The 18530-nt window shown below is 35.5% G+C and overlaps 1 protein-coding gene across 2 annotated transcripts; it reads left to right on the top strand.

The window, feature by feature from the left end:
- Window positions 1-503: 503 nt before the first annotated feature.
- LOC144353227 (uncharacterized) lies at window positions 504-17471 on the top strand. 2 transcript variants are annotated; one of them, XM_085499562.1, is made up of 7 exons: window positions 504-584; window positions 2673-2739; window positions 3692-3810; window positions 6652-6745; window positions 7514-7564; window positions 15932-15995; window positions 17356-17471. In XM_085499562.1, the coding sequence occupies exons 2-7, from the start codon at window positions 2685-2687 to the stop codon at window positions 17366-17368; spliced, it is 396 nt and encodes a 131-aa protein (XP_085355688.1). In that variant the 5' UTR covers window positions 504-584; window positions 2673-2684; the 3' UTR covers window positions 17369-17471. The 2 variants fall into 2 exon arrangements, with proteins under 2 accessions (XP_085355688.1, XP_085355687.1); XM_085499561.1 differs by lacking the exons at window positions 15932-15995; window positions 17356-17471 and having other exon boundaries at window positions 7514-9162.
- The last annotated feature ends 1059 nt before the right edge of the window (window positions 17472-18530 follow it).

The following is an 18530-nucleotide window of genomic DNA, read 5'->3' as shown; positions in this document are numbered from 1 at the left end:
TAATATATATATAACAAACCATGTGACACTTTTCAAACACCTAATGCGTTTTTCCAAACCAACTACAATGCTTTTCTTTCAAACACTACAACACATGAAGTCCAACTGAAATGAAGATGTGCATGTTTAATTCCCCAATGAGTTGTCAATCTTGAAAATTCTAATAGACTAAGCTCGTTGTTTTTCTTTTTTTGGTGAGTGTGCATGTATGTAGCTACCGAATGACCACATTGCACTGCCACGCCATGTCATATTAGTAAGGTCTAGGGTTTGGTTGACATCACCTGTGTTGTATCATACAGAACAGCCTTCCTACCAATGACCTTGTACATCATATCAGTAACTTGCATTGACAATTTAATTTTACATAATACAGGAAGAAAACAATTGTTTTAATTGTATCCTAGATTTCACTCATCCGGGCATTTTCTCCGGTTTTCCATATTGATGACTCATATTTTCTAATTTGTGCTGGTACGTAACTAAAATACAGGGATTGTTTTGTCTATTCACCCGACAGGCTTCCATGTCGCAGCCCATCGAAACATTGAAACGAAAAGCACTTTCTGAATCAAGATTCATCTGTAAGTTAGTTATTTTATGCGTGTTCATGGTCATTAGAAAGATGTATTAGTCGAGAAGATGATTTACCGGAAAATTATATACTTTACATAACGTAATAGATCAGACACCATGGTGTGTTCTAGGGATACATGTGTTATGTGCCAAGCAAACCGCCATTCAAGTGGGCCTGTAGTGTAAACTATACACATATCAGTGTTCATTGCTTTCATTGGAATGGACTTAAACTGGTCTTGTCGTCCTGGTCAAACTGAATTTTATTTTGGGGGATTCATAGATTTATAGCGGATAGTGTACTACACTGATGGTTCGAGAAACATAAGTCCCATTTTCAGGTACTGTTGGCAACACAAGTAGGCGAGAACTACGCTCTGATATACGCCGCATGTGATTCATTATTACTTTAGGGTTAGGGTGTTCATACAAATAAAATTAACTGTTGTTGCGCTATCCTTGCAGCAAAATTGATAATCTTCCTATCAAAAACACATACCCCCCCTCTTTAATTTTTGTCAGTTCTTAATGAAATACTAACAATATAATTCCTTTAATTATATATATTTATAAATATTATATTAATATCGCAAATCTGGATACTTTCCCTTGGTTACTCTTTTATTATTACATGCAAAACCATGTCCTCTTTTGCAGCAGATTTCTGAAAATATAAATTTACAATGTATTATCTTTGTAATGTATTATATAAAAAGTGTATCTAATGAAATTTATTTTACTTATAGCAGCATTCTGTTCTATGGTTCAAGTAGACTTGAGTAGCCTCAGTTACCCTTGATTAAGATAATCAAGTGTTCATTAAGAAGGATTAAAACCAATATTTATAACAAATCATTTGGCACTATTCAACACATAATGCTCTATTCCGAACCAACAACAATGTCTTTCTTTCAAACACACTATTACATGAAGTCCAACTAAAATGAAGTTGTCTATGTTTAGTTATCCAATGAGTTGTCAATCTTGCAAATTCTAACAGTCTATGTTCATTGTTTGTCTTTTTGGTGAGTGTGCATGTAGGTAACTACCAAATGACCACAGTGCACTGCCACGCCATCTCATACTGGTAAGGTCCAGGGTATGGTTGACACCACATATTTTGTTTTAATAATATGCCGGATATCACTCATCCGGGCATTTTCTCTGGTTTTCTATATTGAATACTCACATTTTGTAATTGCTGCTGGTACATAACTAAAACACATGGAATATTTTGTCTAGTCGCAAGACAGAATTCTACGTCGCAGCCCATCGCAACATTAAACAGAAACGAACGTTCTCAATTCAGATTCATCTGTAAGTTAGCTATTTTATATGTTTCATGGCCAATGTAAGACAAATGGACACTGCTTGTAAGCCCTCCAAGGCAGTCCGTCCAGTAGGGGGAAAACTCTGTTATCAAACGTGGGTAGGTGGAACTCATCAGCCTTGTCAGGCAGTCCAACTAGGAAAAGGAAACTTCGATGTTGAATCATCCCTTATCCAGGGTAGGGGCTGGACACAAGGCTAACAAACCTGTTCTGCAAAAAACTCACATTGTTACGGAGCAATGTAAGTTGTATTGAATGTTAAAATAACAGATCAGATACCATGGTGATGGATACATATGTTTTTGGTATCCCCTAATTTTGGCCACAATTCCGAAGTATGACTCGGTAATGTAAGATTTATGTACTTATTTATGTATATTGAGCGAATACTGAGTATCTTCAGCGTAAGATAACTGGATACTCGTCCCTTATACGCTATGTAGCGCAAACATCAAGCACAAGTCTGAGATATGATGTATACGTCTGATATATATGTATTCAATTTCAGAAGATTGGACAAACTATGACCCCAGGGATTGAACCGATTGAGCGGATCATAATGCATAGAAAAAACAAGTAACAACATTTAGAAATTTGTCATAAATGACAAATTATTTTTAGGAAACAGATTAATCTTACAAGTTATTTTAATCATTTGAGATTACCTCACTTTTTTCTTCATTTCTGGAGCCTTGAACACAACTCACACATATTAAAATAGGAAAATGCTATCGAAACTAAATGTATACGTATTTTGTTTTTCAGAGAGCTATAACCATGGATGTCATCAAGAATATTCTTGTCATGCTAGTTCTTGTCACAACAGTTTGTGGTAGGTCGTATTGTGCTCTCTTTTTATTTACAAGTTTCTTCAACTTTTTGGTTAACAACAGTAGCCAAAATAATACTTGTCACCTTCACAAAATAAACCTTTGTTATTATTTCCATAATTGTCTCTTAATTTGGGAAATTTTGTTCAAAACATTCATTTAAGGTAGAGATGCAGTTTATTTTACAAATTTTGTCAAACTTCACTTTTTTTTTATTTTTTATGGCATTGTATGAACATCTGTATTCTGTGAAAATTTGAAATTAAAATCATTAGTGGAACTCTGTTAAAGCCAATGGCGATATAAATCATCATATATTTTACTTAACTATAAAATATGCAAATTAGCAATTATCTCTGCTTCTTTTTAGTGCACATCCCAGTGTTACAACAATCGTACAGACAACTAGCTTCCGTGTTAATTTATGCATAAACTTGAACTAGAGAAATTTGAGCTGCTGTCCAGCAAAATTGACAACAGTTTTCAAGAGGGCACTTTCTTCATAGTAAACAGATGTACCCGTAAACCAATTTAGACAGGAAACAGAGGCATGGTTTAGAAGCTATTTTTTAAATCACTTTTGACCAAAAAAAAAACACATTTTTGTGCATATTTCAAACTACAGTGTCCATAAAAAATACTTTAATTTTTTTTTAAATTCATACAATACGCTTTCCGAAAATATATAGTTTTGTGAACAAGGGAGGTCATCTTGGTTTCCTTATTAACTAATTAAAATACCTGTCAGGTAAACTGCATCACTACCTTAAAAACGAGCAAAGTATTTTTATACATATTCATGTGTTACAAATGAAAAATATTTAGATCATAGTTTGAAAAAATGATACCATGGTTGCCATATTGTGGTGGTAAAAAGCATGTGAAGCGGAAGCGCACAAGCTTGCTTGTGATTTTGAGAATCATATTTTTTTTCACTTTTCTTCAACATTTCAGAACTATGTGCGGCTTTTAATTGCTACCTATGTAACTACAATAAAAATGATGATGATGATGATGATTGTTTACAACCTGGTGACAACACAACCATCGTACAATGTAACAATGAGTGTATGGTGAGCAAATTTTCGTCTTTCCCTCATAATGTTTATACTGATAAACTAAAAAACCAAGGCAGTAAATATGTATTACTAAATATTGTTGATTACGCGGTGATGCACTGTGGGTAGAATGTAGTATGCGCCAGGTACGTGAAACTAATCATAGAACAGAGAATACCATCACTTTTGTATCTATTTTTAGTTTTGTGCATCTTTTCATTGTGTAGATTTCTCTTAGTTTAAAAGCTGTCCAGTCTAATAAATATGGCTGGAAAATGTTAGTGGTGAAAAAATGGATTTAACAATACTTTGCAGTTACAGGTTTCTAAATCAAATTTAGAAAAAAAATATATTCAAAAAGGTTAACAATGCACAAAGCCCAACAGTAATTCATAGGTGTTATCATTAAAATAACATAAAATTGTTCATATTTGAACATTGCAATAGGTCTTTGCTGTATAATGTCAGACGTACACGTTCTTGCATTTCATTTGACATTAAATTAGAAAAGGCCAACTATTCCGATGCAGATTCGACGCTATGTAACAACCGTAAAAAAAATTGAATATGTGGATCAACTGAATTATTTGTGTTTAAAACGCCGCGACACTTTTCCTCCTACATGTTTTCTGCAATTAAAATATTGAATGAAACCACTTCACCGAAACTCCTGCTAAATCGAAATCGAAAATTGCAGCCCATAGATGAACGAGTCACGTCAACAAAATGCAGACACGCGATTGCGGCTTCAGTGTCGTTCAAAATGTTTTTGCTTGTGGTTATCAAATTTATACAATTCAGTAAAATGTGAAATTGTTTGTATTATTTGTATCAATCTATGGTGAATAAACTATGGAAAGTAAATCACAAGAAAGTTAAGAAATGTAAATGTTTATTAACTGTGACGAAGGATGTGTTTTCTGTATTTATAACATATTGATGTGTTCCCAAACATGCAGTTAAAATAGGTAGTTCTACATTCGTGTATGTCTTTACCTGGAAATATGAGATCCAAATACAAGTCCAATAAATGTAATACATTGTACACGACCAAGAATAACAATCCAAAGTCCATGAATTTTTTAATAATTTCAAACCATTTTTCTTTTGCATTTTTAAATAATATTCTCCGATTCACTAGTATTGCCTTATTGACATGCATCATGTTTTCCAATTTCGAAATCAGATTCTTTCAAGTGGGGTTAGACATAATATCTGTTGCCGTGAGCACAAATATTGATTTCTGTGAAAGTAGCATAGTTCTTCAAAATATAAGAAATTTTCTCGATGCACACACGGTGTCTCGAGTCTGTTTGCTGTTACCAGGTTTTCCATTTCTAAAAAGTATAACAGAAACATCTACAATTAAATAATGTCAGTAAACTAACAGACAGCCAGCAGATAGTAGAAAAGTGCTCAAGCAAGCAAGCAGGCATCTATACTAAATCAAATCCTTATATAGTGAGATTTCACGTCATGGGCGAGGCCAAAATTAAAAATCTTTTTTTGGCCGTTTTGGGGGTCAAAATTTAAAAATGATCCAATCCTTTTAAGATGCATGTCAATTTACTCATCCTGACGAGTAGAGTACAGAAATATATAGTTTGACCTAGTTTTGACCCTGTGTTGCGTTACAGTGACCAAAAATGTAGAAAGGTCAACACACTTTTCGTGTAGATAAAATGGGTCTATTGATCAACTTCCAGTGCATTCTTGCACTAAATAAATCCCTATCATATTAAAGTGGATATCTGAAATCAATAATAACTACATTTAGACCCCCCCCCACATCTATTGTAATTGCACTGAAGCACCTTGCATTGTTTTTGTTTCCTAAATGAAGTCAGAGGCGCTCGTCAAATCCAATCGGTTAGATAACAAAAACGTTACTGTAAAGGGGGTAATTATTCGCTGGGTTTTAATTTAGCTTATTTCGCTGACTGGAAAATGCGCTAAATTAAAACCCAGTGAATATGTAAAATTTAGCATAGAACACACTATCTAAATGACGAAACCGTGAATTTAAAACCCACTGAATATGCCTGAAATGGTAAATCAGTGAAATTTAAACCCAGTGAATATTAGTCATTTTACAGTATTTTGTGACAATAGTTTACACCCCTAAAAATAATACATTGACAGTTTTGCAATTAAATGATCACTGAGTTATTTGTTCATCATACTTGCACATTTCGAAATCAGTATTTTTATTCACATTTTCAGAATACGTTACAGGATAGATATACATCGTTATTAATTTCGACCACACACAGGAGATAAAGCTTAACCCTTAAAGGACGGTGGTCGTAGCACAGCGCCTGTTTCAATTTCATGTAAATACACAATGGGTGCCATATCGAACAGGACGCAGCGCGACGACTGCCATCCTTTAAGCAACAAGTTTACTGAAGACACGCCCAAAGCACAAAATCATTAAATCTTATGTTGTATATGAACTACTTTCTGCTTGTTCGTTGAATTTAAATTAGAGCCGAATTAACATACTTGCATATTCATGTAATAAATGACTTAATGCATATTAATTGTTTGATGTTCATGAATAGATTATTAAGCAACTTTAAAATATTAAGTGATACATTAAATGAAAGCTATCCTTTCATTGATAGATACCAAATTATATATATAATCAATACTTTTTGAGATATCGTTATTTAAACCTTTTGAATTTTGAATTTATAAAATCTTATTTATTCATAGTAACATCAACCACACTTATGATAATCATCCTTGAACTGTTTCTGTTTTTGTCAGCGTTTGTTATGTCTATGTGGCCCTTTTCGCTGTATCTGACCTACACACAATTTATATACAGTTGTATTTGATTTCTTCCTATAGACTACTGTCATTTTTTGGAATAACGATTTGACGTCGGTCTCCCGTTCATGTTCCATGCATTGTATGGAAAAGGGCATCACCGTTTTAGGAACTCGTAAGTTGAAGTGTAGTGTATTGATACACGTTAAAGCGGGAGGGTCGTCACCTGCGCACACTCGGGAATTGAGTTCCAAGCGACGATAACAACACATGCTAATAACGCTTGATTAGTTCATGCGCAGACGCTTGTTTATAAACAACGACACGCTTTGGCAATCTGACGGATGCGTAGGTGATGACTCCCCCGCTTTAACATCACACCTCTGAGCTGTAAGTCAGAAGACTTGGACACTATAGAAACTGTTCCCGTTCAGTTGGCTATGTTTCCCATAGAGTTTCACCCTCTGAATAACTGTTCCATTCTGGTACATGGAACGTGAAAAGAAGTGCAAAATGTCCTTGGTACGTGTGTACGTAAAAAAATACCTCTCCTCGATTTGAAATGGTCAACCTTTAATCTGCTTCAAGTGAAATCTTTGTTCGCCATTTACAACAAGGATCTGATTCGGCTGACTCGGTGAACCAAGTTCTTATGAATTATGTTTAACAGATTGTACTTACCGCTTATCCCAACTTCAGTTTAAATACTGAAACCTTTAATACGCGTATTCGAGTTTAAGATTTTATTGAACAAACTTGTTTGAAGCCAAACAATGATTTACGATCAATCATTTATAGTGCTCATACTGAACTGCAGTATCAAGTATATTTATTATAAAATAAATACTCCAAGGTATCCCTATTGCGTCTTAAATAGTTCCTAGTATAAATCCAACATTTTTACAAATCCGCGTTTGATTTACTGTTTTGGTTATTTTTTTAGGTACAAAGACAACGTGCTGTACAGGAGATAAATGCAACGATGAAGAATACGGTACAGACGTTATGACAATCGTTTTAACAAACCATACATTAGGTATAGGAGGAGGTACAGCTGCTCATGTCGTAGTTTCACTCGCTGCTCTAGTAACATCTGTTACTTTAGCAATATTGTTAGCTTAATAAGCTAATTGCACCGTCTTAAGGCGCCTTAGTACACCTAGTAAAATTAAAAGCACTGACTTCTGTTTCGAGTTTTCCCAGACATGATTCACCTTCGCTTTTGGTAACGATCAAACAAACTATTTGAAAAACTACCATACACGCATTGCTTACCTTCTAACTGTTAGAATTAACTTAACTGAATCTGTATATGTAACACATTGTATCTTAGAAAAAAAGACCAATATGATTTCGTGTGTGAGAGTCAAACGACATATTTTTGATCCTCAAATCGTCATCGCGTCTTTTGTTCCACATAAACATTTTACTACGTTTCAAATTCAGTGTTCACAGTTTTTACATCTATGTTTAAGTTGCAATTTCTGTTTTCACTAAACTATACATGCTATCGCATAGCTTTGTAGGTATTGTCGAATTCAGGCGCGTTATTACTATCATGCCATCATGTTTATGTGACAGAACTCCTTAACAGTCGCTATTTAATATGTAGATTAAGTCATTATTATGCACGGATTTCAAACAAAAACCAATGAACTGTGCATTATCACAATGCATCTATTTACAAAGTTTCATTGAAATCAGTTGAATATAACATGAAAAAGTGAAATTAATATTCAAATTGGGTTATTAATGTGCATAGCCTTCAACAAAAAACTAATCAGGTTTGGGCATGACATCAGAGCATCATATACCAATTGTCATTACAATCGAATAATTGGTTCTTGAGAAAATCCACTAACACAGATACCCACACAGACGTACATTGTGTACTTCGCGCGTGGGAGTCAAAGACTGGACTTGTTCGATACTCTGAAAGCAAAGCATATATACCTGGTGGTATGTAAACCAGTAACGCTATGCATGTAGCAATATACATTAGAATCTGTACTCAATCCCCTCATTTATCGGTGTTTGTTTCTGTCCGGTGATTTGGAATTGCACCCTATACCCCTGACGAGACAAATGACATAACACCAGCGGCATTTTGGTTGACCCTGAAAATGAGAACATCTGTAGAGAGGAAGAAGAAAACTCCGATAAATTGCTTCCGATCTTAAAATCCAAATGAAATGATTGAAAGGTTTGAATAAAGAGATGAAGAATGTTACTGAGACTGCCGAAAATATACAGATGAAAAATGATGAAGTGATTCAAGAAAATAGAAAACTATCGAATCGACTCTTTCGAAAAAGAAACTGTGGGTTTACATATGCAATCATGCTTAGAATTTAGATTAAGATAAGTTACCCAGGTATGCCTTGACTAATAACAGATTTGCGCATGCAAATCGAGTTTTTACTCTATGAAAATAATAATAGTCGGTATAATACTGCCGAGTGCATGCAATATTAGTTCATTTTCACTGCTATCTTATGCGAAGGTCGGAAAGGGGTATTCTCGTTAGTTGTAATCAATTGTTTTTATTTTCCTAATAATGTAATTTAAATAAATGAAAAATGTAAATTCGTAGACATGGGCAAGGTGTAAAATGTAATCAACTATTTTATTCGTTAGTAATTTGTACAAAGATCTTATTTTTTGTAAGCGTATAAAGTATTTTTCCCCAGATTAAATGTCGCACTTCGTACGCAATTTCCGATTTTGATTCTTAAACACAAATTATCCAATATATTATAGCAGTCTAAAATGTAATTAAAAATTTGCTTTATCTATAAATTTAAAAAAAAATATGGAACTTTCATTTTATTTCCTGTAAAAACGTAAAATGTCTTTTTTTTATTTCCTCTAAACTGTACCAACTATCCCCCAATGCCCCTCTATTATGCCTGTTGTATTTTATTACAAATTATGGACCATGGCTAATGACGGCCAAGTGAATTTCTGGAAATATTTTCTGGAATCTAACATTTTGGTTTTTGACGAGTTTTAATTACTGGTTCATATAGGTGAATCCGCCTATTTAATCGGACGAATATTTATATGGCTTTTGCCGCAATAAGTGTTTGTTTTAATGAATAGTAATATCTTTTTCAACAACACAATTATTCATCAAACCTCGCCCGTTGTCCATCATTATCTCAGATTGAGTGATTGACTGTCCAATTTTTGGTTCGCCCTATCACTGAACTGAATAATTATTTTTACATGTTATTCATAAAACTTGATAATTTTGACCACAACGATTTTTTTTTTCAAAAACGCAGGGGAAATAGACTGAATAGTATATACAGGAATAACTCCCTATAATCGGGTGATGGAACAATCCCAAAGTGGTCTTCGTTTCTAGCTCTATTATTACACGATGGAGTGAAATCAAACGACAACATTATTATTTTATCCTGGATGTTTCAAAATCAGCGAGAATATCTTTTTCTATCCCATGTGGCATCCGTTATCCAACGTTTCTATCCCATGTGGCATTACAAAATGAGGGACTTATAGAACAGCAACATTGTTGTTTTCTGAGCATCAACAGCGGGCGCAAGACATTTACATACACCTAACCACCGCGCCTGGTAGGCAATTGCCGAGGAACTTTCCAACGTTCGCATACATATTTCGGAGCCCCTAATTAACCGATATCAAAACATCGGATGCGGTATGCTTTTGATGTTGACCACGAGGGACGGCAGTGATTTGTAGGCACACAAATGTATATATATTGTAACACTTGGAAGAGTCATAATACGATGGAATGTCCATCACCCAGCCAATCTTTCCCTCGTTGATCTGCGCAACAGTCAAAATTGCCATCTTTGTCCATATGAGTCCCATATCTCACGCATGCGCGACGAGCACCGCCCTATAAGAACCATGCCATGCAAATAGATTGAAAACTAAAGATGTATTATGATACATGTATCAGTGTGTTTATTTATGTTACATATTTTCAAGGTATTTTTCAAAGCTGACAAGTCATTTACGCACATGAATTCAAATATAATTCATGGAAAAAAACTGAAAATTATTTAGGGTTAGGGTTTTTCATACATTTAAAATTAAACGTCGTTGCCCTCTCCGTAATCCTGCAACAAAATTTGTAACCGTCTTAACAAAATCACTAATCCTTGTCCTTTAATTTCTGTACAGTTCTTAATGAAATACTAAAGAATACATTACACAACGTAGCTACTGTGTGGTTCGTCTTGTATATAGTTCATGGAACTTGGAGTGAATACGCCAAAAATATGTTTATTTCAGTGATTAAACACAATGCTTTACGGTGCAGGCTAGCTTCAATGTTAAAACATTTGTGGCCAGATCAATTGGTTTTATCGATGAGCTATAACTTTAAAGGCACAATGGTCTCACTCATAGGCACCAACACAAGTCCTGACATATTTTTGACTTAGATTTTAGGGACCATGTCATGCAAATAGATTGAAAGAAAAAGACGTATTCGGTTTGATGTATAAGTGTGTTTACTTATGTTACATATTTTAATGGTGTTTTCAAAGCTGACAATTCTTTTCAACAAATTGAAAAATAAAATTCATGCAGATAAACTGAAAACTAATTAGGGTTTGTTTTCATACAAATAACATAAAATGTTGGTTCCCTCTCCTTAATCGTGCAGCAAAATTGGTAACTGTCATAACAAAACACAAATCATCCAGACATTTCCCTGTTTACTCCCGTTTTCTGATTTATACTGGTACAGGGAGTATTTAACCTAGACAAAACACAGTCTTTCACAGCACAACCAACCAGACAAATATGACATAAAAACACACCAGATTCAAATGTACGTAACTAATTATATATATTCTCATGGTCATTAGGGTAAAATATCCAATAAAACTTAACTTGGCAAATTAGATCATCACGGTCTATTACAAGACTACAGTTGCTTTGTAGTATCACTAATTTTTTTTACGAAGAATATATATAGGTTACAATTATGAAGTGTGTCACGCAAAATCATGTCCTCTTTTGCTGAAAATATAATTTTACAATGTATTATCTTTATAAAGTATCATATAATCATTGTGTCAAATGAAATCCATATGCTAGTAGAATGCTCTTCTATGGTTCAAGTAGAGTTGAGTTGCCTTAGTTACCATTGATTAAGATAATCAGTGTTCGTCACAAAGGATTAAAACTGATATATATAACAAACCATGTGACACTATTCAAACACTGCTCTATTCTAAACCAACATACTTTCAAACAGTATTTCTGTCAACAGTCCAACTGAAGTGAAGTTGAGCATGTTTAGTAGCTCCAATGAATTGTCAATGCTGCAAATTCTAACACACTAAGCACATCCTTTTTCCTCTTTGGTGAGTGTGTATGCATGTATCTACCAAATGATGCATTTCACAGCCACGCCCAGGCTTTGGTAGACACCGCCTGTGCTGTATCCCATAAAACAGCCTTCGTACCAATGGCCTTCTACATTATACCAGTCTTTGATAGTTCTTAATGAAGATGCAATAACAATACATTTTTTCTGGAACACCATTTTTCATAACAGTTCCATCCGCCAATTCTTTAATTCTGTCCACACATGAAACTTCTTCCTGCACTACTATTAATTCACGTATTTCAATTAGAAGAACTTCCTGAATGTGAAGACGTTATTTGAAGTCTGCATCAAACGCATCGTTATAATACAATTTGCTGATGCACTGCAAATACCGAATGCAAGAACAAATTCATAGATGGTGTTGGTCCCCACGATCTAACTTAATTTGCCAATACATTTTATTCTCAACAAATTGCCAACATATCTATTTTTAAAGCTGCCTTCCCGCTTTGTATAATCTATAGAAAGCCTTTTACTGACCCCTGTAAGCATCATAGAGCATTTGGTTTTTGTACAGCTCGTAAGAAATATTACCCAACAGAATCCACTGAATTAGTGAAAACTGTGCTTCAATATTGCATGATATGTGCAGTGGCGGTAGGACAGGGGCAGAGGGGGCATCGCCCCTCCAAAATCAAGCTGAAACCCTTTGTGTTAGCAAACATTTGCCTATCAAAATGCAGAAAATGGCGTGTCAGACATTCTAGATTTCAAAATTGTTAAGGGAGAGCATGACCCGGACCCCCAATACAGGGTTGGTGAGCAGATCTCGCCGCCTCATGCAATATGCCGTGCCGCCGCCTCTGCTGTGCTCAAACTAATGGATTTTATCATTTCCCATGATGATTACGTTAAACTGTGTTCCGTATATAATAAAAAGTGGCAAAGCAACATTAAAGGCATTTTCCCAACTAAGACACGTTGATCCCACTAATCTACACTAGCACACGGTATGACATCATTTCGATATATATTTTAAATATCTTAAATTGCTAATGTATTGGAAGCAAAAACTGTGTTCTGATACATTTACATGTTTTTTTTTTATTTTTATTTATGTTAAACTTTTTGTTATTATTTGTCAAAGTTGTAAAGATACCACATACACATGAATGCATTAGTGATTAAAAACCTCGGCAAATATTGATAAAAAACACAACATTTTTAATGCAGATAAACTAGTAATAATTTAGGATGCAGTTTGTAAACATTCATAAGATCAATTTAAAATACATTCTGTAGTCCTCCAATAAATTGCAATTTCTATTCTGTCTATAATGTAATACACACACACACACACACATACCTCCCACCCCCACCCCCCACACGAAAAAAAATGTTTTAATAATATGCAGCATGTCACACATCCGGGCATTTTTTCTGGTTTTCCACATTTTCTGACTTATGCTGGTACGTAACTTGTCTAGACAGTAGACAGTTTTTCACGTCGCAGACCATTTGAACATTATAAAAAAAACCACTTTCTGAATCCAGATTCACCTGTAAGTCAGTTATATTATACGTTTTCATTGTCATTAGTGAAATGTATTAGTAGAAGAGGTGATTGTCTGGGAAATTTATTTTATTGAACATTATATAACGAATCAGCCACCATGGTGTATTGTAAGTGGGATACAATATGTTGTTGTTGTGTTGGACACAATGCTGAAGCAAACGCACGTAAACTGTATGCACCCCTGGGCAGTATACATTATAATTTCACAACAATTTTAATGTATTATCTTTCTATGCACGAATCATCAAATTGGCAACAGATCTGGATTGAATGTGCATAGACCTAATTCATTTTTATTTAGTTCCTGTATTGAGCTGCCATTGTATAGATAAACAGTTTATCTTTTATTCGATACACACCCATGTGTACAACACTTATAGGAAGACAATAAAAATTACAAATTCGATAAAAAATATAATAAGTAAGTATTTGATATCCCATAATTTCAGACACTATGCGCCTCTGTTGTATCCCTGGCTACATGTCTGTTATAAGCAATTCTTCATCCACATAAATCTGTAGCATAAACTAGGCACATGTCAGTGTTTATTGCTTCATTGGGTTGGATTTAAATTGGTCTTGTCGTCCTGGTCAAACTGATTTTTTTGTGGGGGGGGGGATTCTAAGATTTGGAGCGGATAGTGTACTGCACTGATGGTTCGAGACCACCCATAGACAAAATTTCAAAACATATGAAGAAACAGAGACAAATCAAATTTCCTGTTCAGGCTGCGTCCGAACAGGGACTAAAAACTTATTATGTAAATTAAAAAGTAGAAAGTTATTCACCCAACTTCCACGTGTCAGTATGATCCGACAAACAACTCGTTTGCTTTTATATAATGTGTTATATAAATGCTCGACATGCGAGAATTCTGAAATAAAGAATGAAAGTCATCTTAAATGTATGTAATACGCAAAACTACATTTTGTTATTGTCTGCCTTGTTCAATCATGTGCTTTGAAACGTCACAAGGATTGTAAGACTTGACCAGGGTTATGAAGTTCCTGAGCACTTTATCGTCAAGAAGGAACTGGTTTCGACTTTGTTTCATAAAAAAACTGCCTATTGATTGCGGCCTACCTCATGGTGATCTCATATTTAGCAGAAACATACGCTAAATTGTAAATACACCACCTAGGAGTAAATATTGAGCGAATCTGGAGTATTTAGCGTGAATGTCGTAAGCGGGTGTGCAAGAATGATGCAGTCACGCAGACCGTAAATGGTGCATTGTTTTTTGTCTTCCAAGTCAATAATGTGATTTCACACATACAATGTCCTTTGAGAATACCGAGCTACTGGGCCGCCCATATATGTCCTCAGTTCAGTGAACATCACTTCAACTGTTCATTAAAATATTTCGAAAATTACACAACTTTCATATGTTTTCTAAAAATGTATTGAATGCAATAGCAGTTACATCTGTCGCATATGAAGGGACTACTTCTTTAAAGTGGGACAGAGAATTTTCACAGGAACAGCAGCACTGTCAGCTATGTATAAATAGACGAGTGTATGTCCGTTAACAATATATACATCAATGGGAATGTATGCTACTTCAAAAAAATAGGAGTAGGAGAAATCTGGCATTAATTATTACAGGAATTTCACTCGCAATGACAAATTAGGAAACTCCGTCTTGGAATTATTTTGTTGTCTAAAGCAAGGGAGCAAAGGGTGGAGCAAAAATCTGAAAACGAAGGTTATACTATTGCAATTTAGTAACCTGCGCAGCTAGCAAATGGATCACGTGTGAATGCTCGTGATCCCGTGAGGGGTGTTGTTTAACGGTCCCTATGTAAGAGTGATTGGTTAAATTAATCCAGTTTGACATGAGACGGTAATCCCTGTGCAAATAACAAGGTACCTTAAACTTAGGTTTACACTTCCTGGGATTAATGCACTCGTGAGCCGCATTCCCATGCATGCAGGAGATAATGTGACCAAATTCAGACATTGTGCGCTACATATAGCATAACACCAGCAGACCAGATCTGGACTTGTAAGATAACTGTGGATACTCGCCCCTGTTGAGCTATGTAGAACAAACAATCAAGTATAAGTCATTAAAGCAGGAGAGTCGTTACCTACGCATGCGTCAAGTAGCCATAGCGTGTCATTATTTACAAAAAAACGTCTACCCATGAGCCTTTGTCTTATCTTTGTGATGTACATTTCGTGATATTTTGTCAGAAAAATACATTACCTTAATCTTTAATGTATTTAATGCCCCTACATATATTGTTCGGTAAGAGAATATTGAACAGATACTAAAACACTTGCGATTAAAGCGATTGAGCGGACAATGTTGAATTACGTAGGAACAAACTAGAAACAACATTTGGGAATTTACCAGAAATGTATTTTTTCAATTGCGGGAACACAGCTCACACATTTTAAAATAGGGGAATGCTATCCCAAATAAATATTAACTTCTTTTGTTTTTCAGAAAGCTATAACTATGAATGTCATCAAGAATGGTTTTGTCATACTGTTTGTTGTCACAGTTTGTGGTAGGTCGTATTGAGTTCTCATTTCCTATATAAGATCAACTTATCTAATTCTTTGGGTAACAACAGTAGCAAAAATAAATATTTGCTAGGTTTAACAACTTTTGTCATCTTCACAAAATAAAACTTTGTCATTATTTTCATAGTTTTGACCTAATTTTGAACATGACCTGTAGAAACCATGTCTTTGTGGATCAAAATCAACAAAAAAAATCATATAAAAATCTTAGTGAAGTGATGGGTCACAGTAATTACAAACACACTTCTAATTAATAATTAATAATAAAATTGTATCATAGTTTGATATAATATTACAGTACAAACACCCAACAATGTAACGATCAGTGTAGGATTAGCAACTTCTCATATCTCCCTTATTACGCTGATGATTTAAAAATCCTTTTTGCATTGATAGACAAGACAGTAAATATGACGATACAGTCCCAGGTATTACTGAGTATTGTTGATTACGCGTTGATTGACTGTGTGTAGTTAGATATGCGAAAATAATCATAGAACAGATAATACCATCACTTTTGCATCTATTTTGGGTTTTCTGCAGCCATTCATTGTAGATTTCACTTAGTTTAAAAGCTTTCAAGCTTAATAAATGTGGCTGGAAAATGTTATTGTTGAAACATTCCCTGTTAGAGCTTTTTAAAATAAATTTTGAAAGACAATATTCAACAAGGTTAACAATGCATGCAACCCCCCACTGGTGTTATTGTTAAAATAACATAAAACTGACGATTCACGAGACAATGATAAGGTCCGTGTATCTAGGTTGTCTAGGAATAATGGCTCACCAAACATGTTAACTAATAGTGAATTATTGGGCTGAAAAACATTTAGTCTCACTCAGTGTCAAATAATGACAAAGGAAGTGCGGTTTGTTTCCTAATAACGTTCAGTCAGTTGATGTGTTATAGCGTCCTAAATGGGCTAACAAAACATTACTTTCTTTGTTCAAGTTGTGACTTTAGAAATTACAATACTGGTCACTGACCCTAGCCAGCACGACGTTTGTTCCGGGTCACCTTTTTCAAACTAACCCTTGCCAGATTGAACCACCGCAGCGTGTATTTAATAGGCGCCCTTAACGACAAGGTGCGGGAGATGCTACAAAAATAAACAGCCAATCAGCTATTTTGTATCAAAATACAGTAGAGCGTTTTTTTTTAAATTGCAACCCAGGCAGAACAGATCACGTCATTTTTCAAGATAAAAAGCCTCACCGATCACCAAAACCAATCAATTGAAGGTACGAGGGGCGTTCAATAAGTAGTGCCCCTGAAATGCATGTGTATTGACTTACATCTCTATGGGTTACAGCTCTGAACTAATTGTAGTATCTGATTTACAGGTGTTTGAACTGAGTCAGGTGTGAAATTGTGAAATGGAGTCAGTTGAGTGTCGCGCAGTGATCCGGTTTTTGTATTTGTATTCAAACATGGCCGGATGTCTGTGGAAACAGCTCCCAGACCTCGTCGTCCCTCTTCTTCCATTGATAAGGCATCTGGCCGTGAAGTTGAGGCAGCCATTTTGGAAGATCAACGCATTACTGTTCGCCGAATAGCCCAAGAGGTCAAGGTTAGTACAAGGTCTGTGGAAACTATCATTCATGACCATTTGCATATGCATAAGGTGTCTGCTAGATGGGTCCCCATATTGGTCACACCTTTCCAGAAACAAGAACACGTTGAGGATGAATTTGGAAATGTGCCAAGAAGATGAGTCAAAGTTTTTCAAAAGACTGATTACACAGAATGAAACTTGGGTCCATCACTATGACCCAGAGACCAAAGCCCAGTCAATGCAGTGGAAGCACTTGGACTCACCACCTCTAAAGGAGGCAAGGGTGCAGCCCTCCGCTGGCTAGGTCATGCTCACAGTCTTCTGGGACCAGGACGGAGTAGTGATGACAAATTTCCTGGCAAAGGGTACCACAATTACAGGAGCCTATTACGCATCACTTTTGATGAAATTAAGAGAAGCTATGAAAATCAAGAGGCGGGGCAAGATCAGCAAAGGTATTCTCCTCCTGCAGGACAACGCTCTGATCCTCAACTCGCATGTCGCCAGATCAGAAGCACGGACGTGTGGCTATGAAATCCTCCCTCATCCCCCTTACTCTCCTGACCTTGCATCCTCTGACTTTCATCTCTTCCAAGCCATGAAGTTGTTTTTGAATGGATCGTTTCCCAGATGATGCAGCCTTGATGTCTGAAGTTCAGACGTGGTTGGAGGTCCAACCTGGACCTGTAGAGAACGACTAATAACTGTGCCAAGTTTTATTAATCTCCTGCTATGGGAAATGGGTCAGGGTCATTATTACTTATTGAACGCCCATCGTATTACTCGCCGGTTGTTTGTTTGCAACGAGAATAGGGAGTTACGAAAATTATGCAACAGTTCAAACAACAAACCGTGCGATTCGGACGATGGAGCTAGAGTCGCGGTCCCCAAATTCATGCATAAATTATGAAACCCAATGCAAAATCATGTGATACATTAAATGAAAGTTGTCTTTACATTAAT

This window comes from Saccoglossus kowalevskii, chromosome 5 (genome assembly GCF_978046115.1).
Source record: "Saccoglossus kowalevskii chromosome 5, keSacKowa6.1, whole genome shotgun sequence".
NCBI lineage: Eukaryota > Metazoa > Hemichordata > Enteropneusta > Harrimaniidae > Saccoglossus > Saccoglossus kowalevskii.
Note: the sequence above shows the minus strand (reverse complement) of the source record. Positions and strands in the feature narration are given on the sequence as shown.